We start from the raw sequence: 26,631 nt of genomic DNA on the forward strand, positions 1-26,631 counted from the left end.
CCACTGAAAACACATCAGAAATGCTCTAGCAACATGCAAATATGAACTTTTTACAAATGTACTGCAATGTTATTACATTGTGGCAGCGAGTTCAGTTCGGTTTTAGATATAAAAGTTTTAAAAGGGTATTATTTGAAGCATACTGTGGGAGTAACTGCTGTCTGTTCCTGTTTCCTCTCCTCCAGGTTGCAAATACACATGTCATGCTCAGTGCCGTGACCAGGTGGCGCTAGACTGCCATCAGAACGGATCCATCAATGGCTGCCCACTCAGCGCTCTTGCTCAAGACCATCTGAACAACAACCAGTCCTCACACAGCGTGAGTACAGAGATTATTTGTGCGCGCTTTCACGTTTGCATGCACATTCAGTTCAATCTAAACTAAAATACAGAAGTGAAACTCTTAGAGAATGTTAAGAATCACAGACATCTGCTAGTGATGGTTAGGTGTGACCACAGGAGGGAGTAAAATAGTCTAAATTAGTCTCTCAGTATTGCTGTAACTGTAGACTGAGCAATGTTATATTCATTCTTTTGTCACCTTGGTCTTGTGTATGTTATTTAAATCTTTATTGGCAGATAACAGATTAATGGAGAAGCATATCGTTTTTTTAGTACGGACATTAGCTGAGATCATGTGTTTTTTCTACCATGGGTGTATTGATCATAGTTTGGTCATACTAATAATTGCTTTACTTTAGACCTGTTTAATGGAATGGTGTGACTTAGCTAAAGGATGACACACTGTTATTTAGCGCTATGTGAGCACACACACACACTCATTCCCATTGCACTTGGCATGGAACTAACAATAGCAGGATATTACTCTTGGGCAGAATTCCTCTGGTCCCCATAGTGTCCAGTTTGGTTCTCATGTGCCTGTGCTGGTCTAAAACTATCACTCCCAACGCTCTGTAAACTGTGCAGTATGAATGAAAGACGAGCAGTGTGTGTGTGACCTGGCGGGGTCAACACACAAGTTAGTGTGGTATGTGTGCTATTCACACTAATCCAGGTCTGTCAGTTTAGTGCGGCGTAGGAAGAGATATTGCAATATGTAAACTGCTGTGTTACTGTGGCTACAGATCCGAACTGTATCGTGACTGTTTGGAATAGAAAAGTGATTCCGATTATATATTTGCACTCCAAAAATCAGAAATATTAAGCATTTGGATATTTAGCATTTTTTTGGGGAATGTGATATTATTTTCATGACAATTGGAAACATTTATTCCCCCAAATTATTAGTAGCCTTAGGGTGAAGTGAAAAAATCTCATTACAGCTGAAAAATGTATATATGATTTAAATATTATTTAAAGTACATTTGTAAAGTAGAGCTGAAGAAATGCATGGAAGTATTTGCTGTTATGAAGCGCAGACACGATTTACATTAATGAGAAAGAGATTTTTTAGCATTACAGTAGTGAGAATTTGAGGGGGAAATGTGCTTAATTATCATGAAAATAACCTTAGTAGTCCTAAATCTAGACTTCATTTTCTTAATTCCCAGATATTTCATTGTCAAATTAGCTCTTTCCATCCACCTATTTTAATGCACATTTTGGGATATCGCATTAAAAAAAACGCTGAATGGATGCCAAGACAATTTTTATTATGTGACAGTAATGGTGTTATCAGTGTTGGGTGTAACTAATTACTAAGTCATTAGTTACTGTAATTTAATTACCTTTCCCTTGAAAAAGTAAAGTAAGGGATTACTCTTAATTTTTCTGTAATTTAAATATTTAAATTAGCTAAATACTGTACTAAATCTCACAGCAATTCGTATGCATTTTATGAGGTGGCTAAACCGTACGACCTCACTCGTACAAATGTATATGAATTAGCCACCTTGTAAAATAAGTATGAAATGCCATGAGATCGGACTGGTATAAACCAGTGGTTCTCAACTCCAGTCCCCGGGACCCGCTGCTCTGCACATTTTGGATGTCTCTCTTATCTGACACACTCAGTTCAGTTCATGGAGCCTATCCTAACGAGCTGATGATCTGAATCAGGTGTGTTAAATAAGGGAGACATACACAATATGCAGAGCAGAAGGTCCTGAGGACTGGAGTTTAGAACCACTGGTAGGCTATAAACCAGAACAATTCTATATAAAACAATAGTGGGTTTAACACCAAAATCTATTGTCTGATGTTAAATAGTATGTTTATTATGTGACCTTCACCTATTAAATTGTTTGGTCAATTTAAGCATAATTCATGCAATTGTATAGTATTTATTTGAAAGAATTAAAACAGGTCCATTCCTTGTATTATTCAGCTTGTTGAGGTTGATATGGGATTTAGAAAGTAATTAGTAATAAGTAATTAAATTCTTTTTGGAGAGAGTAATTAGTACAGTAATCTAATTACACTGTTGAAGAGGTAATTAGTAACTAGTAATTATTTACTTTTTAGAGTAACTTACCCAACCCAACTGGCTGTTATGTCTGTTTTTTTTTGTTTTTTTTTTACATATACCACAAATTAAATGTACGTGAATGCACAATGGTGCCATTAATCACATGAAGCTGTTAGTTTATTTGTATAATGGATGTTTAGTACGCAGTGCACTGTTAGAAGGTGCCGTATCGTGTGTGTGAGGTCTGAAGTTGGTTCGTTCGTAATTTGGGATTAAACATGGGTGTGTACATTCTCATTGGACAGTGAGGAACCAGCTGTCTGTGTCAGTCTAAACATGGACGAGTCAAACATTCATTTTAGTGTGCGTGTGTTTGACTCTTCATATAGACCCAACATTCCAGACCAGAAGCCCCCTCCCCCTGAAGACAGTCGGTTGAGTCAGCCACGTTACACAGGGCCAGACAAGGTCACACAGAGCGCTGACGGTTGAGAGAGGGATGTAGGGAGGACAGGGGTAACACCCACTCAATAATGCAAAAACAGACCACTGATAAAATACAAGAGAAAAATGACATCAAAACATAACATCAAGTTTGTTGAGCAAATGTAATTCCCAAAGATGATATTTTTTGAGTATGCATTATTATTTTTAATTTTAGTTAAAATGTCTAGTAATAATATTGTTATGTGCTTTTGTCATTTTATTAGTTTTTTTTGTTTAGCTTTAATTTATTTGTATTTCATTTTTATTTTTAGTTTAAGTCTTTCACCAATATTTATATTAATTATCTAAAACAAACATTTACAATATATTTACAGGTGAATTAATTCCTAATATCTGGTTAACAGGTACATATCTAAACCAAGTAATATAGTCTGTTATTTTACATTCTTGACTCATCTAACCCAATTTTAATGTAAGAACAGTTTATTTTATAAATATAGCTTTATAAATCCATGAGTATGTCTGTTCTGAGTGTAAGGGTGATTCATATCTGAGACTTTACATGGCTTACTGTAAAGCTGCTGGTGTAAGTTTGGTTTACCTTGGAGAACACTGCTGTATTATTGCTGTACTGTTGGATCAGCAATATTGTGTGCGGAGCCTGAGAAAGAAACAGAGGTGTAAATGATCCGAACGAAAAGGAACAAACAGAAAGATGTAGGAAAGAGAGAGTTTCCTGTCAGGAAACAGTCACAGGATGCCTGCAGCATAACCGAGTACATACACACACACACACACACACACACACACACACACACACACACACACACACACACACACACACACACACACACACACACACACACACACACACACACACACACACACACACAAGCACGTCTTGCATACATCACATTAGACTCAAGCACAGATACAAACACAAAAACAGAGGTGCATTGACCACAATAACTAATAAGCTCCAATTGTGCCCACCCATTTGCACATACCAAAGATCACTGTAAGCCAGCGGGAGAGAACATCAAGAACATTAAATCTATATAATTTTTTTATTGTAACACAATGTTTTGCAAAACTTGTTTTGTAGATGAGTGCTCCCCAAAAAAAGCATGTTAAAGTTGAGATTCAGCACAAGTATTCAGCAGGATAATGTGTGTCGTTCATTTTTTTTCTGAGGCAGCAGTTTTTTGGCAGGCTTGAGCTGAATGCTGGGAACTCTTTGGGTGGTGAAGCTGGTCCAGAATGCAAGAGGCAAAGCTTGAACTCCACCGCACTAACCACACACCCATGTGACTCCAAGAAATCGGGATAAATGTCACACAATCTGGTCTCTATTGGTCAAGTTTACTGTATGTTTAGAATTGAATTTTGTTCATGTAAGCCAATTACTGTCAGTAGAGAAGGACAGATATTTTGGTCAAAGTTCACATCTGCAGTACAGCATCAGATCCAGACAGTCATGTGAAAATATTGTTAATCAACTGACTGATTCACTTAGACTGATTTGATTTGGCTCTGCGTCACATTGGGTCTAGTTATTCCTGCGTACTATTTCTGCCTGCAACTGATGTCAGATGTCACAGATAACATGATGTTTGACTAGGTTATTCATGCCATTCTATTGGAACACATTATTATATTATGTAGGAACACACAACACATGCTATCATGTGAAAATGTGTAATGAAGCATCAGTGCTGAACATGCTAAATAGGTTGGACCCAAAGTCCAGCTGATCTTTGAGTGCTGAAATGAAGTAAGGCCTGTAAAGGCCTGTATTATAGCATTCACTAGCCGCGTTTCCATTACCCTTCAAATTGCGCAAATTGAAATTGCGAATTGGAAATACGCTCAATGGAAACATGTCAATTTTGCAAAACCTCCAATTTATCGCAAAAAAGTTTTCACGCTCGCATGAGGTGGTTTTTCAGGCAATTCGAAAAAGGAATATTTCGCAAAACTGCAATGGAAACAGTTTTTGCGCATTTACAGGTCACCTGACTTAGAAGGCGCAGTGTGTTTGGACAGAATACGAGACAGAATTCTTTATTCAATTCATAAAAGACAAAAGAATTACAGAAATACTGGATTCTAAACCTCATAGACGTGCCACAATCAAGACCTCGGAGCAGAAATGAGTGAGAAACACCCAGAAACACCTCATATGTTCTGTAAGTTAGAGTCTTTCCTTGCCATTAATGCTTGGATAACAAGCCTATACGTTTCCGTCCATTAATAATAATAATGTCTAGTGGGGTACGTGGCTGTGATATATATAAACCTACCAACGTCCTTTGCCATGATTTTTGGAATGACTTATCGCGAGAGGAAAAAATTACGCTGTAGTCGCATAACATCGCTTAATGGAAACGCCGTCATTTCGCAATCGTTTTTTATCGATATTTTTAAAAAATCGCAAACGTTTTGCGCAAATCTGTAATGGAAACGCGCCTACTGACATCTGATTTATATATCAAACCTCAAGCATTGCATTCATTGTGTAGGGGTTAGACTGACATTTGCTTAGAAAGATTTTGAAAGGACAATTTGACGATTGTTGGTCCAGTAATGCTGCTTGGGAAAATATGTAATTCTTTGCTGAATTGGAATGCTACAAGAATTCACTTTGGCTTTTAACAGTCACATGATGATGTTTCTAAAGGAATCTTTAAATATCCTCCTAGGTCAGGCCCTTTGACCTTATTGGTGGACCACAATCTGCGACCATATTTGACTTTTAGTTCACTCGACTGTAAACAAGACAAACCCTCTTATCCTCAGAGCAGAATAAGCAGGTAGGTCTTCCCTCAGGTCTGGGATTAGACGCTGTCTATTTTAAGAGCTAATTCCGCCTCTTTCTTTAGATCTTCCTTCTGTCAACTAGGTCAGTGGTAACTAAGCACCTCATATAATGCTCACACACTGATCCAAAAAACCTTCTCGAACTTACTATTGTATTTTGCTGGTTTCTAAACACTGTAAAAGTTTCTACGTAATCACAGTGCATCAATGCATGGATATATGAGTTCTCAGATCCTGAGAGAGTGTTTTTTTTAATCAAGCTAGCCAAAAACAAGCATATATGTTTGTAAATGAAACCATGGAGCCCCTAAAACTGAAGACCCTTTGAGTGGTTGCTGTGGCTACTACTATATTAAACAGTAATAAAGTATCTTTCCATGGAAAAGTGCACCCAGCTTCTCTGCATGTAAATGAGTGTTTGCTTATTGCTCCCAGCCGTCACCACATTCAGAAGGACTGGATTAGCCGAGAGGCTCAGCTGGATCTAGAAGTAAAAAGCTCAGCACGGGTCGGATTGCACAATGTATCCACAAACCTTTGGGACTGATAACATACCTGATCCGTAAAACTATGTTTGGACTTTTCTGACTCTAAAATGGGAAAATAACCTAACTATATTTAATATAACTTATAGGATCATGCATACTGTACCCAGAGTGAGGGAATGGAAAAATTTGTTCTCACAATCCATCAGGCCTTATCTTCATCCTTCCACTCGCTTTTCATTCAATCATGGACACATTGTGGATCAATCTAGAGTCTAGAGTTTGAATCAAGCTGTTGTTTATAGAGGTCAGGTACATCTCAGCTCAATGTTTATGTGTAGATAAAACTATTTAAACCAAAGTAGATGCTTTCCTGGGGTATAGCAGAGTTTAAAAGAGTGTAAGATAACATAGATCTTTGTGCCTGTATGCACTGTAGAAACCAGACTGACATACAAAGAGTCTTAAAAGACTTCAAGAGACCTTCTGAAACCCACCACAAGACAAGACGGAACCTGCACTGGGGTTAGACTTAACTGTGGGTGTCCTTTGTGTGCATTCTGGTACCAAATTACCTTCTATTTAGTCTTCCTTTACTGTCTGGATTTGTGAGGTTTGGCTGGAGAAAAGACTAAGATTTCCATCTAGGGATAATGAACACTGATTGTTTGTGTAGAAAACCCTGATCTCGGCTTGGATATCGCTAGCGTTTAGACTGAGAAGCTGAGGTCACTGTCTGTTTCAGCTTCACTCTGATTCTTGTCTTTTTGAGATCACTATTCATATCTCGAGCATCCCAAAATAAAAAATATCAATAGTGTCTTTGTTATCACGCTGTGCCTTTGGGTGCTGGCTGTTGCTTAACAGTATTGGTTTCCTCAAGTAAAAATAGATTTAAGTCACTTGTGATTTTGTGTGTAAAGGTGTGTAAAGGTTGCCTACTAATTGTCTAAAATTAATTTTCATAATTACAGTCATCTTTGTCAATAAAGAAATTCTCTATACCTTTATTCAATGGTCTCTTGAAGTATAATTAAAGAGCAAACACTGTACATGTAGCAATTTGTCATTACAGGTTTAGCCTTATAATTTGGGACAATTAAAGGACTGAAACGGCTTTACGCTCTGACCTCTCAAACCACACCCTGCCAGATCAGACATTGAGCGTTGTAAGGTGTGTACTTCCTGAGGTCATCCGCACATCCACAGTAAACTCTGTGCGTATGTAAATGAAATTGAAGTTGATTTGCGAGACATTCCACATGCCTTCATGCAAATTCCGGCACATAAACAGTGCCTCTGTGCTGAGAACATGAGCCACTCCCCTTTAGCAAAGGAATGTGGGTAATGTATAATGAAGGCTACGGCCCACAGCCAGAAAAACTACAGGTTGCAGTCACGGGTCACGTCTATGTCCCTCTTGCCAGACCCTATTGTTCTGTAGTGGACATGGAATGAGTCTCCTAGCGGGGCGAAACATTTTCACACGCTCCTTGATAACACTGATTTATGGAGGGTACTTCCACTTCAATTTATTGTGCATTTCAACAAGTGCGTGTTGCATCAGCAATTAACACATTATAAAAAGATATCTGCTCTAAAATGTATGTTGATTCAACATGATCTCATGAGAAAACGTAACTATTTTCAGAGATTTCAGATAAATTCATACAATGAGATCTGAATGAAAGAGTACGGTTCTTAGAATAAAAAGCACGAAGCTTCACCCCAAAACCAACTGTTGCTAGCAGATTGTACGAAAACATACAAATGGGATCGTACAAATGCATTCAAATTAACCACCAATTCACCAAAACATAAAATAGTTCCGAATGGCCATGAGATTGTGCTAATTTGACATCGTACTGACCTACCACTGATGCCTTTGGGTTGCATGATTTGGCCGTTCTTTGTCCGACAGGGTATTTTTAGGTCTTCTCCATGTTCTTGGGTTTAAATTAAGCACTGTCCTTCCCCAAACTTCTTGAAAGCTGCAGTTTGTGGGGTGTGGTTTGCCCTGTCCTTGATCTACTGCAGATGTTGCTTGGATTTCACTCTTTGGAATGAATGATGTTTTTTTTCTTGACTCGGGTGGGCTGTTACAATATGTGACGCACTGTTAAATACAAAATATACATGTATAAAGTGGAAAATTGTTTGGAAACATAAGCTATAACCTCAAAGCAGCTGTTAACACAGTAAAGATAATGTCTGTGCTTGTTTGGCAGTGGTTGCAGTAATGAATTTCGCCTGACTGATAATGCAAGCCAAAGCTGCGGCTGTCATGGGTTCAGTGGAAAATTTGCTTGGAATATCATAAATGTTGTGCTCTTTTAAGCACTATTTAGCTTTTTAGAAAAACTTTCCCTGAAGTTACTTGTTTTACAACTTACATGTAATGGTAGGACAACTTTCTAATTCTCCAGATATTTGTGATCTATAGAAAAGTGGGACCCAGGATCTTTGGATAAATTACAAAGAGCAGCTAACCCCCAAAATAATGGGTTTGCTTCAGTGGTGTAGTCTACGTGATACGCAGGTATACGCCGTATACCCACTAGAAAAGGCCAAGGATTTGCGTATACCCACTTAAAAAAAGCATGAGGATACGTATCAACTTCGTTTTGTGTCAGAACTTTCACACTTTCATTCATAAATTCACCCCGTCTGTGTTTGCGAAGCGACGGATCGAATCGCGGAATCCAGTCACAAATGGAACTTGCTATATAAAGCAGAACGTCACGAAATTAGGCTATTTTTGAATGAATAAATCAAAAGTAGCTGCTGTACAATGAATCAAATCTCGATATGGACTAGTGTCTATGAATATTAAAGCTAAAAGAGACTGCAATTGTTCTACGCGTCTTTGGGAATGAGCGCTCAGTGTATGCTCCACTACACACACACACACACAGAAGCACGCGTGACTCACGCTCGTGGTGTTTTCAGCGTTTCACTGTATTGAGACATGAATGATGTAGGCTACAGCACATGTGCATTTCATCGCAGAGCTGCTATGAGAGTCACTTGATGAGAATTTCACCATTTCATTTGATAAAACTATCGTCATTCATTCGTTTCATACACACAGAAACTGTTATGTCTTTACGACAACCTGTCAAAATAAAAGTTCTGTATAACTTGAAGAAATTATAACAGAAATATATTACTATTGCACAGAGTATACTTCAGGCCTAATAATAATAATAATAATAATAATAATAGTTTATTAAAACACACAGAAACTCAAATGTCTACAACCCACCAAAATAAAAGTTCGGTCTAACTCAAATTAATTAGAAAGGAATTGCACAGTAAAATGTATTTTAAAATAACATTTTTTTCAAAAACACCATTTCTAAAAGTAAATTTGTATTTGTGCCTATAATGTTTTTAGTTTTTTTTATTGTTGATAATTGTCAACTGATAAAACCTGTGCTTCAGGGACCATATTCATATAACAAATAAATAAGTTGATAACACTTAGTATTTCATAATGCTCTCAATTACATGTCGATGCATACTGTATGCATTAGTGAGTGTGGTGGTGCTTATGGGGTGACGCTCTGGGCTGGGTGAGTATGGGGGGGGGGGGGGGGGGGGGGGGCTGGGGGTGTTATATTAGAGTATACTCACTACAAAAAACTAGACTACACCACTGGTTTGCTTGTGGAGTAGATCCAAAACCAGACCTTAAGTCTGACACAAAGTCGTAAAAATGAGGCTTGTAATTTGTCAATGGATGAATGGGTTTATTTTAATTTTTTTACTGAGTACCAGCTTCCGTATGGAAGTTTGGTCTTCACGACAGAATTAGCTAAGTGGACTTCTTTCTGTAGTCTTGATCACATGACCTGAAATGTGAGAATTTGTAAAAGTGGTGGTTATCATGGACACACAGGTCCCTGTCCAAACATGTTAATTAGCCTCCACAATGTTTAAGGTGTTGTTCTCACGCTTGTGGCAAACCATTGGTCAAAGTATTAGCATTACCTTGCCATACATTACATACATGCACACACACACAAATCTCTCACAGAAGTCTGTCATCAAACTGTCTTCCACTTTTACACAGTTAGTCCTTATGTTTGCATTGGTCCACAGCTACTCCCTTTCATATGGGCGTACTGCCTTGTATTAAATGCCCCAAACCTATATTTTTAGCTCAGATGGTAGGCCTGCACCAACTTCAGAAGTTGTCCATGCTATGTTTCAAAGAAGGAAAATAAGAAAACTTGCTTCTGTATGTTGCATTCTTATAGAGGTAAGTGAACTTACATTTAAAAAATAGATTTCCAATTGTATTTTTGATATTTGGACAGAGGAAAAGCGTTCACACTATTAATTGTGACTGGATGAGAAGCAGTCGAAGCCGTTATAAAATTCCCGCCACAATTAATTTGAAGCTGCGTCTGTAGTCCTACATTGCTTGACAACAGCGTGCACACAAAATAATTAACTATATCAAACAAACACTACCGATATATATATATATATATATATATATATATATATATATATATATATATATATATATATATATAGTCTTAAAGGGACTTTGACTCTATTACTCGGAGGAAGAATTGTTTCTCCTGATTATTACTACTTATAAATTAAGCTTTGTTTTTATTGAACATTGCTTTATTATATCTTATTAACTTACCATTGCCGCTGTGATCTTTATGAAAAGATCTTTAGTAAAAACATTAATCAGGTGCGCAGGTAGGGGACGCAACAGGAGCCAGTGAATGAGGAAATGCTCCTCAGTGTGTGTGTGTGTGTGTGTATATGTGGGTGTGTTCTCTACAGTCGCTCCGGTTTATTGAACTCAGTTTAGTTTGAACGTGTTTGGGAAGGACTCGACTGGACGCGTTTTCCTTGATGGTTTAAAGCATTTTAAGTATTGTCCACACTTAATACGTTTATTAGATATTGGTATTACATCATTTAAACAGAAACGGAAAAGTTTTGGGGGGGAATTTGGCGACTGTTTCGACTTTTAGAGAGAAATACAGCCGATGGTTAGGGAGCGACAGTGACTCGCGCGGTTCACGTTTCTCAGCGTTGACTCACTCCTCCGTTTGATTTTATCATACAGTACAGTTCTATGCGCGAATATAAAGCCTATTTTTGGATGTGTCCGAGTTTCACTTCAAATGTCGTGGACGAGCACAATGAGTAGTGGATACAGTAGTTTGGAAGAGGATTCAGAGGAATATTTTTTCACTGCCAGAACCTCCCTGTTCAAAAAGCCTTCGGTTAAACCCACGAACCTCAAGGTGATCATATTTACATTTATTTATATCAGTACTATTGATATTATTACTATATAATACTATAATATTATATGTAATACTATATATTACTTTCTTGTTTCTTTGTTTTGGAAGCTTACGTGCCATATTGTGTTTTTGGGATCAGCTGTTGCTTTGAATTTATAGTAAAAAAAAAAGAAAAAAAAGAAATATATTTATAGTGTTTGATCCTGAGTCTTGATCATTAACACAATTTTAGTTTAAGCATGACATACTGTATTATCTTACTGTTATTTAACTTGTTGCATACGTGAATGTTACAGTAGGCCTATGAGGTAGCTAACGCTATACCTGTAGGCATGTTCATGATTTTAATGACCTAAGATAAAGCCTCTTTTGTGTCAAATTGTATTGAGAAAATACTTTTTAAAACACTGAATGGGCATTGAAGAGGATTCTACAATTAATTTAGCTACATGGTCATCTTTAATAGGCTTAATTATGGGTTTAGCACAGTACTGCACACTTAACACTAGTTTGTTTTGATTTATTATGCAGATTATCATTATTAAGGGTGTTATTTGATTGTGTATGACGTCTAATTTTACTTAAAAGCATTACGTCATGCCATCATGGCATGGAAGTTATGATAAAGTAGGTCACTCTCAGCTCATGAAAGCTGTTTTGTTAACTATCTTTTTCATGCTTAATGTGGTTGTCAATTGGCTGACATCATATGCCACCGTATCAAAGACAACTGCTCATAATTTCAGTTTTACTTGGCTGTCTGAGACGGAGTTGCTATTAAAACTGCAGTCAGTGTGACTGACCCCATGTGATTTGAATATGGCCTCTACTCAGTCATGTGTGACTGCAAGAGGGGCTCAAAGAGAAAAGATTCATAGTTTCACCCCCACACTTCTGTCAATTACCCGATTGTGAGAAAAATGTCAGCGGAGACAAGTTTTCACGATGTTAATGCTGTCATGTGACTTCAATTTTCCGGGGGAAACTGTTGCAGATAGTTTTATTGGGTGTCTAGGACTCTTTCCCAAAACCCATTGAGCTGCCTACAAAGGCATAATTTTAAGGCATCATAGGCTTGTTGCCATTGCAAAGGCAGTCCCGAAAGATAGGCAATCCCAGGATGCATTACAGCAAGCTCAGTGAGAGCATTCTAGATCAGTCCATTACACTTTATTAACTATTATTCTGCCTTAAAAGGTAACTGACTCTCTTGCCTGTAGAAAGGCTACTCTCAGATTTATGAGTCTGTTATAAAGTCTTGTTGTATCAAATTCCAGACTTTTATATTGCACATGCTACACATGCACTGTATGACTATCTATTGTGTAATGTAGCAACTTTAGAAGGAATTGCTCAAAAAGGAATGAGTCAGTTCCTTAAACAGCCTGTCACATTGCTATAGCTCACTTCCTGTTACTTCATTCTGCCAAAGACGCCCAACCCCCCAACTCCCTAACTATTTCATCATCAGCAAAACTAACCAAAAATTCAAAGAGCACTGCAAAGTATGCGCAAGATGCAAATAGATACAAAAAGTGTCATTATAAAGCGGAGCAGACTGTTTCGTCACCTCCTGCATGCCACAAACGCACTGACCCTGGGAAACAGCTGCTAGGACAGGCCTGCAAAACAGCAGGATCATGATGGGGCTTTGTGTGGGCCACAACGCTCAGTTCGTACAGAGACGCATTGTAACCAATGACCATAATGGCTCTATTTTTTGGAGTGAAAATCGGTAATGTTTATATTGTTGAATCATTTATTATACTTAATTTCAACTTCAGAAAGCAGTACAGGTGCAGTCTATACATTTAGGCAACGGCTGAATTCACTTTCCATTAAGCAGCCGATTATATTTACAGTGGCTTGGAAGAGAGAGTGTGAATTGTGTTGTTGAAGTTAGAAGTGCTGAAACAGTTTTCCTGCTTTTCAGAGATTTGCTTTTTAGGACAGCTGTGGTGAAAAAGGTTTTAAAGAAAGACGGACGTTATCTACAGTCTGCAGGCTGTTTTTATATCTCAGGGCCTGAATGAGGGGAAATTAAATTAGTGATCAAACTCAAAATCTGCTGTGGATGAATACAGAAGCCCATGTTTATAGACTGCCACTACTCTACCTGTAGATTTCTGCATTTGTGTGCTTGTTTACTGTAACTTGCTTTGTTTTTGTGGCAACGTTCCATTTGGTGGCGAATGGTTTGTGCATGACGTGACATCATTGGCCTTGGATATTCGCATGCTTTGCCAACATAGGCACTGAAAGCACAAAGAAACTTCGCTCTCAACTCTTGTGAAAGTTTCTCATCCATTGTTTCACAAGGATTTCCAGGTTTATCCTGAGCTTTCCGCTTGCTGTGTTTCAGCCGTCAGATATTGATCAAAGTATTTTGAGTCATTACATTAATTTCTCATGAGGGATCAGGTGATCGGTCAAACGGGTTGGACCGTTAATCACATTGATGATGTGGATTGTGTCTGGTATACCTGCAGGAGTTCATGCACTCACTGAGCATTAGATGTGACTTTCATGTCAGCCACACTCAGAAAGATAAAACTAAATCTTGAAGGATGTTAATGCAGACCTGAGCTGACTCCAGTCTGAGTTTACACGAGAGCAGATCCAAGAATCCTGCGTAGAGAGGTCTACTTGCTGTAAATCCAGATAGTGCAGCCAAGAGTATGTGTGCTGGAGACGCTGCTATTCAAGGGACTGAGAGTAAATGTTTATATCATAAATGCCCATATCTTCTCAAACAAACTAGAATAGATATAGACAGTAGAACTTTTCCACTGCTATGTGCAATTCATTTAAAAGATGGATTAATAGGCCACACTGTAAATTGTAAAGGACTGGTTGGGTAAATCTCACAAAACGAGCCAAAAACATGTAATTTCACACCAAAATAAAGAGAAAGACAGAAATTATTAGCCTGGTAATACCAAACTCTGCTACTTCGCTTTGCTTCGTAGACAGAGTCTGGCATGGCATAATTGAAAAGTGTTTTCTTTCTCGCGGGGGGGCGCTTGTCTGAAGTTTAAAATCATTGGTTACCCGTAAGCCAATCATATAACGTTTGGTTATGACGTGTGTTATGCGCCGGCTCAGCCGCATCTAACTTCCACTGTAAACACATGTATGATGCGAAAACAAAACCATCGAGCGAAATACCGGAGTGAACATGGCTGTGAACGACTTTTGCAGATTATGTGAAGTAAATCTACGCATCCACGGTACAATCAGCGTCTACGTCACGGCTCTCAGCCCGCCCTCTGTTCGTTGATTGGCTGGCTGTTTTCAGGCCGGAGGAAAACTGATAGACAGGTTGCTATCTCAGACTGAGTACAGAAGCGAACTGAAATTGAGCGGAAGTACGAAGTCTGACGTAGTCAGGCTAAGAAATTATACCTTGCTTCAATAATTTTTTTTTACTTTTTTGGGGGTCATTAAGTTCCCCTCAAAATAGAGAATGCATAATTGTAGTAGCCTATTTGTTGTACCGTCTTTCATTAATGCTAATTAAAATAAAGTAAAAAAAACTGTATACTCTAATAAGAATCATCATTACAGTTTTTGACAATTACAAAACTTAAACTTAAATTGATATATCTAGTATATGCAGTGGTTTGTTTAATAAATAACATAATACAAACAATCTTAATGGTTCTGTAAATACATTTCATTTTATTTATGCAAGTTTGCAAGATATAAATGTTTACAATTTTTATCTTTTTTTGGGGAGTGAAATGTGACCTAGACATGCTTTAAAAAACGGATAGTGGTGTCAGACCTTCACATAAGGGAAACTGTTTAGAGAAGGCGATGTGAAACGGTCATGCTGTTAATACTGTGGAATGAAAAGCAAAAAGTTTCTCCAGATAATTTTTTAGCAATGTGTTGCTCCGTTCATACAATAAAAAAACACTTTTTGTGCGGCTGTTTTGTCTAAGTTCATGTTTTATGCCCTTGCATCACAGATTGGAAAGAATTTCACTTTGTTTGCTCATCTGTAATGGCTCACTGTTACATGAACGGACAGGGTTGAGTGGTTTCAGATCCTGCTTTACACAAAACCAAATTATTAAGAAATCAAAACAAGGTCTGGAGCAATATTTTTGACTGTTTAGGAAAGCATTAGATTACAAGGCTCCAGTAGGCCACTGTGTTTGTTTTCATCATCATCAAGCCCGGTAAAAGAGAGCATTTCCATTTAATCTGATTTAGCCCACAATATAGCATTATTTGATTATCATCCAGGTGTGTGTTTGTCCAGTGCCCTGTTACAAGCTGCCTTTGATGATAGAAACATTTAACAGCACCTTCTCAAAGTCTAAACTTATTTTCCAACATAAATAGTCAATGCATGGATTAACAACAGCTGTTAAATTCTCAAGACCCCTGTCAAACTGATTGCTTTGAGCGTTTCACAAGTTTGCTTTTTTAGTATATTTTTGCTGTTGTGATTATGGTTAGGCATTTGATTGTCCTCGTGCTTTGAAAACAGGTCAAAAGTTGACATTTACGGACCTACACATCGCAATCTCTCCCTCTCATTGCTCGTGGTCACGGCTCTGTTAAACTCATGCGGATCCACACATGTAGAGCATCTGGTTGCAGTTTCTCTGAGAAGAACTGTAATTACAGTTAAGAGGAAGATAAGACTAGATGAAGGCGGTTGTTTCTTGGTCTTGCAATGTTGCGGTCCATTGGCTGAATGTCACACAAAACCTCTGCCCAGTCAGCAGATAAACTCTCCAGCTGACATTGGGAACACATGCCATGGTTTGGGAATTACCTGTTGAAGTTTGGAGTACGTAAAATAAAATGACAATAATTTAGTTCTGCTTGCGTTTCATAAATAAGGCCCAAAGTTCGAACATTGCCAATGAATTAGAACAATAAATCTAGTCTTAAAGTCTCCTCTGTTACATTACATCTACATGTAATATTGTTTGCATTAACACATGTTGTGTGGTATTAGAACTAGAACGGGTCTTTTAGTTAAAGTTTGGCCCATTTGCAGTTGTGATTATGGACTAGATCATGTTTTAATTCAAAGAAAGCTCTGTGCTGTTAAATATCTCTGTGTATTACAGTTGGAGATATGGATCCATCAGGAAATGGCGCTTAGACTCCAGAGTTTTCCTAGAGTTTTATCGCTTCCTGGATTTGATTTTATCTAACTGTTGACAGTTTTGTACATGCACCTTATTCGGGATAAATATTAGTTGAAGCTTCCATTATCCCTATCATTTTAAAACCTAAAATGGCCTTTAGTCCTTTCATCTCCAATCTTCAATTTGTATAACTTTCATGTTAGTCTAGTTGTTTGTATGAAATCGTTTGCTAGAAAAAACATACCCACATTTGAGTGAGGAGATAAGGCACAGTTTGGTAAATGTGACTTTGAAACCGGATAAGTTCTTTGAGTGCGGAGGTCACATGGCTTGCACCTGGCATGTGTCACATTTGATCTCAGCCTCTTTCATTTTACGTCCTTCTTTGAAATCATTCCTAAGCCATCACTTCTCTGGAATGACATCATCGCTGAGCACTGTGGTGAATGTATCCTATATCCCCATGAACAAAGGTCCTTTTTATTCTCATTATCTTCACAGCTATATCATGATTTTTAGTGTTAGATTCATGACATTCTTAGTACAAAATCTTTTCTTGTTTTGTTTTTGCTGTTAGTTGCAGATCTTCTACACTCTTTAGTTAAAACTCCCCCTTCCTGGGTTAATTTTTGTCACAAGTAAATGTGCTCAGAGAGTACATCCTGTTAATGATAAATTTGAAAGACTCTGTTTGTTCTCCAACTGCAAATTAGCTGGACATGATTCTGAAGGTCTTTCAGGCGAACGGAGGCCTGTTTGACGTCATATATCTTCCCCCTTTGGCCTATATTTATTACCTAATATGCCAGATTTGACATTTTAGCTGGACATTTTCTGGTTTGTGATTTCATATTTCAGCTTTGTGTGGCATCTCTTCAGTCAAAAACAACAGATGAGCAACTTCTGCAATTTCTCACAGTTGCCCACAGCTGTGGTAAGTGGGAATAATAATGACTTGGGACGTCATACAGTGAGGTTGTGTTTAATTTTTTTCTGAGCTCAGTGAAGTCACTGTATTCCCCATCTGGCCTGACAGGTTTTGTTATGATCAATCGGGCCGCTGTGGTGAGTCAGACAGCTCTACTTCCTCTGTTGTGAATCAGCCCAGGATCATATTCAATTCTACGTTGTGCATGAAGGACGAGTCTTTTTGGTTTGTAAAGGGCTAAAGTTCCCTACTTTCTTAAGAAGTCTTCTCTCTCTTTTTTTTTTTTTTTTTTTTTTACAGTATAGTGTTGCCTTTAGTTACAAGCAAAACAAACCACACCCTGTTTTTATGTTTCAGCTCATATCAGTAATCTTTGAAGCTAAGTTTACCCATAAATCCTAAGTAGGCTAAGTCACAGACACCTTCTCGGGAATATTGTGAAGTACCAAGAAATATGTTTGAAGGTCTAGAATGGCCCTACTTGATCAGTGAAAACTCTGAACCTCGAAACCAAGCTGTCAGTCACTATCCCAGCAGAGCTTTATGACGTTGGGATGGAAATTGCTGGGAGGTATCGGTCATGCTTTCCAATGAAAACTGCTCGTAAGAGTCCTTGAGGGGCTCTTGTGTTATAATTGGCCTGTCTGTTGTGGAGAGCAACAGAGGAGATTAGGGATGCACCGATACCACTTTTTTTCAGACCAAGTAGAAGTACTTACATTTGGGTCCTTGCCGAGACCAAGTACCAATATGAGTACTTAATAATACCATTACAGTTCTTCTAACAATGTTTTATTTTCATCAGATGTTTTTCACTCTGACTGTAACAAAGTAAATAGGCCTATACAACTTGTATAATCAAATTGCTTGTGTTAAAGGAGCTAAAGGAAAATCCTATTTTCCACGTTATTACCTCACACACGTAGTGTCGTTCAAGCACGCCTAGCTTTCATAATATAAATTATGGTATTTTTTTCTTGTTCCGTTGCCATTCCTTGCAGACTAAACAGACATAAACAAACTGTAATTTGTAGAAGGAAGTTTAGGAGAGCATTGAGGGTTAAAGGACAATGTCTGATTGGCGTATAAAGGCATGTGTACATTACCATGTGAGGCAATGTTATATAGTAATTCAAATGAAAGACAACCATGAGTCATATACCTGCATGGATAGATAACCTCATGAACTGTGCTGGTTGCGAAAGCATTTAGATTTATGGGAAGAGAAAAACCAAAAGACATTATTTTTACATAGATTTTTACATTATTGAAGATTTGAGGCAACCGGGATTGTAGGCAATGCAACTCAACACCCCTTAAACAAAAAATTTCAGAATTTTCATCAAAGTCCAGAATTATATGACACTATATTTGTGTTTCACAACATGAATTGTGTTGTCAGTAATGTAACCAGTTGATGAGCTTTGGTGTGAGTGTTCACCAAGCTCACAATAAGTTCCTTTTCCATTCCTCTATTCTTGTTGGCTGTGGTTTCCTGTACTCTGTAAACCTCCCTGTAGTTCTGACTATTCTAGAATCACATCATGCAGTCTAATCTGCCTACTGTCCTACTGAGTAGGAAGCCACACAGAATGGTCATTTTTATGCCTTCGGTTGTCGAACAATCGGCCAGTGACTGGAGTCCAGCCTTTGGTTTGTATAAGGGTATTGACCGGTTCTGCTGCTCGCTTCAGAAACTCCATTAAGCTGAAGAATGTGTTGGGGAGGAAAGGTGTGGTGACCAGGGACTTCCTGTGGGGTAGGGGGAATGAGAAGGGGCTGTTTTGATAGAGCTTGCAGATCAGTGTACATTGGCAAGCATGATGAGTTGCAGTCATTATAGGCGTGCCCGAAAATCCCCTGCAAAAGCTCAGCTAAAAATAAAAAGCAGGTTGTCTTTCGATTGCCTTGTCCGCCAAGCCATTTGGTCGTTTTTTCTGATGGACACGCTAATCTAACTCGTCTGTCAGTAGCACAGATGATATCAAGGGCTTTATCTGCAGAAGTCAAGAGTTTGTCAGGTAGGAGTGCCCCTGAAAAACCAGTTCGGTCGCACCTCATGTGTCCTGTTCCACTTAAGTCGAGCATGCCGTGACCACCATGTGTGACAGAAATCAGCTAACACATGACTAAAAACGAGGAACAAAAACCCTAACATAACCACATGCCCCACCCTCCGGTCTTGCTTATCAGCTAAGGACACCATAGGGTCTACAGAGTGCTGAGTTAACGTTCTCCCTTTAATGTTTTGACTAATGTTCCTTTTGATCTCTGACAAGTAGAGACGGTCCGGTCGGACCTCAGGGTTACCTTTAACCTGTTCTTCTTGTTCTCTGTCCTCTCGGAATGCGTTGCTCCACATGAGAGCGAGGACACAATCCCTCACAACAAGGGAGGTAAAGCTGCTTTTTCTGTCGCATTACCTCATCGGCCTAGTGTTTATTTTGCCTTTGTCACACTCTGCTGTGCAGAGGCATCCGTGTTAACCCTGTCCTTCCTGGTTTAGTTCTGCACAGCCTTCTGTTCACATTGCTGATGGTGTCTACTTTCCCAAACATTACGTCAGCAGTACCTTGACAAATCACTCTTAGCTAGACATATCAACATCAATTCCTAGGACTACATTGTTGAAAGACCATGTTGGGGCACTGAAATGAAACGGGCGTCAGGTCTCACTATTACTTTGTGGGCACCAATCAGAGTTTACATAACCGACATGCATGGTTCAGCCTGGCTAATGAACAACCCTCAGAGAGCTGACGGAGACCACATCACTGAACCCATAGGCGGCACAAGCTGATGTGTTGAGCTGCAATCCCTTGCACGCACTCAACAGCTCAACGGGCCCCGCAGAGACGTTCTCGCCCCCTCATTTAAAAAGCTCTTACCAGCTTTTGTTGTGGAGAATGGGGAATTAATGGGCTCTCGGCTTGTAGTTGTGACTTCATACAAGAGTGTTTCTTCTGGTTAATTGGTCTGATCTGAACACATGACAGAATCCTTTTATAAGAAAGTCTGGAAAGTATTGTTTTCTCATTTGTGCTTGTCAGGATGGTCACGTGATTTAAGCTAATGGCCGCCTTGGTGTGACGATTGGCACGTCCAAAGTAGTGGAAAGACTAAGCTCTGTCATTAAAGATTAGTCCCATTGGGCACATAAAAGGTGTCTGTTTATCGCGAGAACACTAGAGACAATACTTTTGTTGGCGTTGCTTTAAAGATCAATTTGTTGATCAAGGCTTAAAGGTGCTCTGCTTTAGCATGCTAACATTCGGCATGGGAAAAACCCTATCTGGGAATTGAAATATAAAGTGAACTTAAATATGAATTCAAAGATATATTAATAGTTATTCATTTACAGATATTTAATTATGTTATCAGTTATCCAGGCTGCCCTTACTTAAGAAAGAATAATCCAAGAATTAAAATGTTTCGGTTTTGAAAAGTGTAGTAATTTTGCACGGAAACATGTTTATTCTAAGAGCTTTAGGGCTTTATAGTAAACAGAAATGTTCAAACGTGTTTAGCCTTTAAGTAGATGTTTTCTTGGTATGAAAACAGTGTGACTCATGCACTGTAACATTCATTATCAGTGCACGCAACACAAAACCACCTGTTATTCCAAACCCTCCAGGCAGTCTTGGCCCTCGCAGGAGGGGAATTACGACTGTCTTTAACAGTTCACACAGTTTTCAGCCTCTGGACTCTGTTAGCTGAGAAGGTCCTTGTCCATCAGTGTGTTGTCACTTCAGCCCAGGATTGTTTCCTTATAAGGGGCTCTATGCTTTTGTTTTGAGCTTTGAGCGCTCATGAAACGGATCAGCTTCTTGCTGAAATGACCATGTAAGACCAAGTGCACTGCACGTTTCATACAATATTTTGCTGGTTGTAACTTTCAAGTGCTGTGCATGTTCCAGAAAAGTGCTTTATTTTAAAAACTTAAAGGGTTCATATTTTGGTGGCTTAAGGAACAAGATGCATTTAAAATGTATATTACAAATTAAAAAAAAGATGGAAAATGCTATTATTTGTTTGTGGGATAATCAGTTTGCTTCATCTGAGAAGTATTGGAATAATCTGTATTTGTCATTATGCTACACATGGATGCCACAAGTTAAGAGGATGGGTAGCCTATGTGGGCTCCCGCATCAGGAACAGGCTCATGACAAAGAAGCCTTTGCTTTGAATGGATCCATTATTCAGCAGGACTGGAGTTGTACCTCTTCCGCTGTCAAAATAAGCTGCGGGTTGACCTGTGCTGACCTTCGTTTGCTAAATTCTTATGTTCACTGTCTGTGTTTCAGGATGTGGAGAAAGAGAAAGAGCTGCGCACTCATCTCACTCACGAGGAGATCAGAAAGAAGGTCGAGCAGTACAATGCAGACTCGCGTGACCACTTTAAAATGACACTGGTGAGTTAATGATCTCTGTTCTTTACAAATAGGTCATAAAATAATCTAATCATTCAAAATTCAAAAGTCCATCCACATTCTCCATCTACAGCTGAACATCAGTGTTCAGTCAGCTCAGATTTCCAGAAAATATAATCTAGAATTATACTGAATGTATTATGGATTAAAAGTTGTTTTACAATATTGCAGAAGGACATTTTTGTCATGTGACAAATTCTCAGACTTATGTTTGTCAGTTTAATAAAAGCTTCATCATTGTCCCATGACGTAATCAGTTTATCATGCCTCCTAATATATCATGTGACAGCCATAAGGACTGTGATGTGAGAACATCAGACTTTACCACTGTACCTTTGTCCAGATCGCAGCTGCTTATCGCAGACTGTTTTTGTGTTGTTTAGACTTAAGGCTGGGCTGGGCTGGACTGGACTGGACTAGACTAAGCCAGCATGGCACAAACACTTTGTATTAGTATATCTGATATTTTACTCATTAAGCATCCAGTCTTGGATCATTAAGTTTAAGGCCTGTGTTCAGTGGGGTTGTGTGTCAGTGTGGCAGAGAGCAATGCATTGAGTTTCAGAGGTGCGTGAGCTGTAATTACACCCCCCGTGTCTCGCCTGTAGCCTGCAGTCACGGCTGCCATTTGGACTAATGAGCTTACAGACAGAAGAACCTCAAATCTGAGCTCCATCTGGACGCAGTCAGATAACACGGCAAGATGTGCTCAACAGTGTTGAGGAAGCTGCTTTGAAACCGAAGCTTGTCAAGCTACAAGCTACTACTCATATTAAGCAGTTCTATAGTTAAGCTGTCCTTTAAAAAAAGGTTAAACCTTAAAACATATAATTAATGACTATTTGATTTAGTCACAAAACCAAAGCAGTATTTATCCAAAATATACTTATACTCATACATACATTTTTAAATACAACTATAATATATGATATATACTGTATGTTTTGAATCAGTTAATTGAAATTGCCTGCCTGAAAGGAACCGTTTTGCTGAAATGAATCAGACTTTCTCAAAACTAATTAAGAGAGGCATTTTTAGAAAATACATTTGATTACATTTGTCCTAAAAACAGCGATGTAGCATTTAGTAAAAATAAACTGCTGCTCATTTGAGAAAAGTTAGTTGTTAGCTAACCCTGTGTCTTTCCTCTGTCTCGGTCCTGCAGAATTCTAGCGGCATGTACACAGGCTTCATCAAGGTGCAGATGGACCTGCGGAGGCCCATCACGGTGAAAGGAGGTGGGGCAAGAGGGGTCAAAGGTCAAGAGGCGTTTTACCTTCCGCGTGGCTCCATAAACACCCTGCACATCAGCAGCACCAACACAGTGCGACAGGTGATCGAAGCCATGCTGAAAAAGTTCACCGTGGCCGACAACCCCGCCAAGTTCGCCTTGTTCAAACGCTTCAGCAGAGAAGACCAAGGTGAGACGCGGAACATGAATGTGGAAAATGCATCAGCGTATTTGTGCATACGGTAGACTAGCACTAGCGTGGTAATGACTCAGGACGCCTTGTGTATGTGTTTTGGCAAGACCAGATGCATTCCTGAAATAAGACAATCTCAGAAATGTGTGTGTATTTGTGAACGTTCTTGACTTCTGGCACACACAGATACAGGACAGTCCTGTTGCCTGTAAGCATATGTGCACGCGTGTGCCAAGAATACACCATGCCAGCGTAGTAAACACACGTACACACCAGCTGTTGTCTGTGCCAACCTGTTGAATGCAGATAGTAACCAGCCTCGGTCCCCACATTTCATCGCCATACAGGGATATTCTGAGCTGGGAGGGGTCAGGATGGTCTAGTTTACTAGTGACTACTAGTTTTTTCAGTGCTGGATCAGTCACAGGCTTGCAGAGCGACATCAATTAGGGAATTCCTGAGCATTGCTTTTCCTCCCATAATGTCAAAGTGTTTCCAATCCATCTCCTTCCTCTGACAGACCCCAGCCACTGTCTGAGCCCCTCGTTGACGTCACACACACAATAGGAAGCCAGACACATATGGCTCAGTGATTTTAAGTACCTGTTTTTCTAGTCTGTGAGTCGGGTTGGAATGCGCTTCGGTTTATTTGACAAAAGAATTATTACAAGAATCGGGTCATAAGTCATTGATTCATAAATCAGACGACACGGCTGTGCATATTTGTTGAGAAAAGTACAAGTTGAAGTTATCTTAGTATTATTTTCCTTTTTGCAGTCTTTTTATCTTAAAGGAACACTCCACTGTTTTTTGAAATAGGGCTTATTCACCTTCTTTCCTACATTTAGATAGGTGGGCAAATGCATTTTTGTCTCAGTGCATGCATTGTTTTAGTTTTACAGGGTCGGCGCTAGCTTAGCTTAGCATAATGAATGGAATCCTTTGTTGCCAGCTAGCATGTCCTAAGTAAAAGTGATAAAAAAAAATTAAAAACCCCACCTAATTACTTCTTGTGGCCTGCGTATTCACAATGAGTATAAATAGCGATGCAGATTAACACTAGGCGATTTAGCCAGCTACTATTCATGCCGGTATGTTGACGGAAGTCGTGGGATTTCATGTGTTGCGTGATATCTCTGCACCCAAGTAGCAGTGCTTCGCCTGTGCTTCCACCTAATATAGTCCCAAGTCAAAATCTGCCTAGGAAATCACCTAGTTTTAATCTGCATCCCTATTTGTACTCGTTGTGAATACGCAGGCCACAAGAAGTAATTAGGTGTTTTTTTGTTTTTTTTTATCACTTTTACTCAGGACATGCTAGCTGGCAACAAAGGATTCCATTCATTATGCTAAGCTAAGCTAGCGCCGACCCTGTCAAACTAAAACAATGCATGCACTGAGACAAAAATGCATTTGCCCACCTATCTAAATGTAGGAAAGAAGGTGAATAAGCCCTATTTCAAAAAACAGTGGAGTGTTCCTTTAACTCATTTAAGTCAGACTGGACATTTAAAACAAAATGACTTCAAAATCACTGTGTATCATGTAAAAAAAAAATATATATATATATATATAAATGTTAAATATTACATAATTTAATTTACAAAATTATTCTGTATCCAACTGTCAAGTGATATATCTATATAATTCTTATTTGAAAAAGATCTCCACCTTTAGTAGATCCATATACTTTTTTTTTTATTAACTAATTTATTTATTTTCACCTCTTATTTCATATATACTACATTTTGTTACTGATCCAAATAATTTTGGTTCGCTGTGGTACAGTCAATTCAGTCGCGGTGAATTGATGAACTGAGCGTCATAGTACTGTAGGGAGATATTACGCTCATCTTCAGTTATTTTGTAGGAGTGTGTGTGTAGGAGCCAATAAGTGCTGCTGCCAATGGGGGGATTTTGCTGAGAAGGCTGTCTGGAACAGTGATGTTTTTTTTCCCCTCCACCGTCTGAGACGGAGCATTTTCATGAGGTCTCACCACCGTGAGAGATCTCGGCACATGCTAGGAGACGTATATGCAAGACTTTGTGTTTGACAGCTGTTTTTAATGCGTGTAACGAGACCGTCGAGCTCTTAAACGCCCCGTCTAGACTAGACGACTTTAAGAAATGCTAAAGTGTAGATGCTGATAAACTCCCATCTCAGAGCTCATTATAGAAACAGACACAGACCCTCATGTGTGATATCACAGCGGTACGGCCTATAAAGGAGCATGAATCAACCGCATTAGTGTAGCCATAATAACAGCCCTGCATGTTCTGATTAACCCCTGCTGGAGGCAAAAGGAAGCCCCCATTAAACAGGAAGTGAGATGAGAGGATTCCTCAAGAATGAAGAAATGCAGGTCTGCACCCTCTTCCACACTCTGGGTGGAGGAAAATCTCACATAATGCTTGAGTAAACGCTGCAGTTCTAGAGAATTAACTTTAGTTCCTGATATGAGGTGGTGCTCTTCCTTTTTTCGTGCTTAAAGTTTGTTTTTACTGTGAAATTTGGCGTGAGATCAACATTGAGCAGCGGTGTAGTTTGGCGTTTGTCTTCCTCTTTGTGGTGTGGCAGCCTGGCCATTATTATAACACAATTGCAAGTGCTTTAATTGACTTATGCAACTTTTCAGAGTGGATCTCAATTACTCTTGGTGCTAAAACCCTGTCCGAGAAGTTTTCTTTCTAAATTCATCCTCTTTAAATTGTTGACCCCTTTATTTATATAGCACTTTATACAATACAGATTGTTTTAAAGCAGCTTAGTACAGTGATAAACAAGAAAATATTGATTCAGTGATGCAAACAGATTTGAATTCGGCTGTAAAGCAGCTCTAGAAAGAAAAGTGTTGATTAATTTTAGTTCAATAACTTGTGTTAAGCTCATCAAATAGGAAATGAGTTCAATGAATCTATAAAGCAGCTCTAGAGAAAACGGTGATGTCATCATCCAGTTCAGTTCTCATGTAATACCGAATAGTAAGTGTCCCCGACTAAGCAAGCAAAAAGTCGACAAACCAGGTTCAGTCGAGGGACCAGTTCTTCCTCTGGCCAGACAAACCAACATGGTGTGGTTTAATTCCAGACTGCATCACTAGTCGGATTGTATTCAGAATATTTCATCAAGTTCCTTGTTATATCTCCTAAAGAACAAAAAAAAAAAGAAAAAAAGTGTATTTTCATAGTTTTCCAATTGTTATCGATCTCTTCTGGGTCAAAATGGACCCAGAATGCATTGAGATTACAGCTCTGGCACTAAAAAAAGGGTGAAAAAATATCAGCCTTCCTCATGCATCCCTAATTCTTGCCTGATTTTTACAGTGAATGTCT

At 38.8% G+C, this 26,631-nt stretch overlaps 1 protein-coding gene and 1 long non-coding RNA gene across 3 annotated transcripts in view; one reads left to right on the forward strand and one right to left on the reverse strand.

Moving 5' to 3' along the window:
* rassf3 (Ras association domain family member 3) overlaps nucleotides 1-26,631 on the forward strand; it is a 40,146-nt gene that overhangs the window by 9,681 nt on the left and 3,834 nt on the right. Inside the window, exons 2-4 of one of the 2 annotated variants that reach the window (XM_082166646.1) lie at nucleotides 186-319; nucleotides 21,749-21,856; nucleotides 23,040-23,295. In XM_082166646.1, coding sequence (XP_082022772.1) covers nucleotides 186-319; nucleotides 21,749-21,856; nucleotides 23,040-23,295 — 498 coding nt within the window. Of the gene's footprint in view, nucleotides 1-185; nucleotides 320-10,914; nucleotides 11,400-21,748; nucleotides 21,857-23,039; nucleotides 23,296-26,631 lie in introns of those variants that run through there. The other variant, XM_082166647.1, reaches the window with a different exon arrangement.
* Nucleotides 1,428-8,626, reverse strand: LOC309496616. The gene is made up of 2 exons (XR_014205185.1): nucleotides 5,281-8,626; nucleotides 1,428-4,606 (listed from the first exon to the last, which is right to left on the reverse strand). It is a non-coding gene; the product is annotated as an uncharacterized lncRNA (long non-coding RNA).

Source organism: Leuciscus leuciscus, assembly GCF_965113295.1.
Source record: "Leuciscus leuciscus genome assembly, chromosome: 4".
NCBI classification, from domain to species: Eukaryota; Metazoa; Chordata; class Actinopteri; order Cypriniformes; family Leuciscidae; genus Leuciscus; species Leuciscus leuciscus.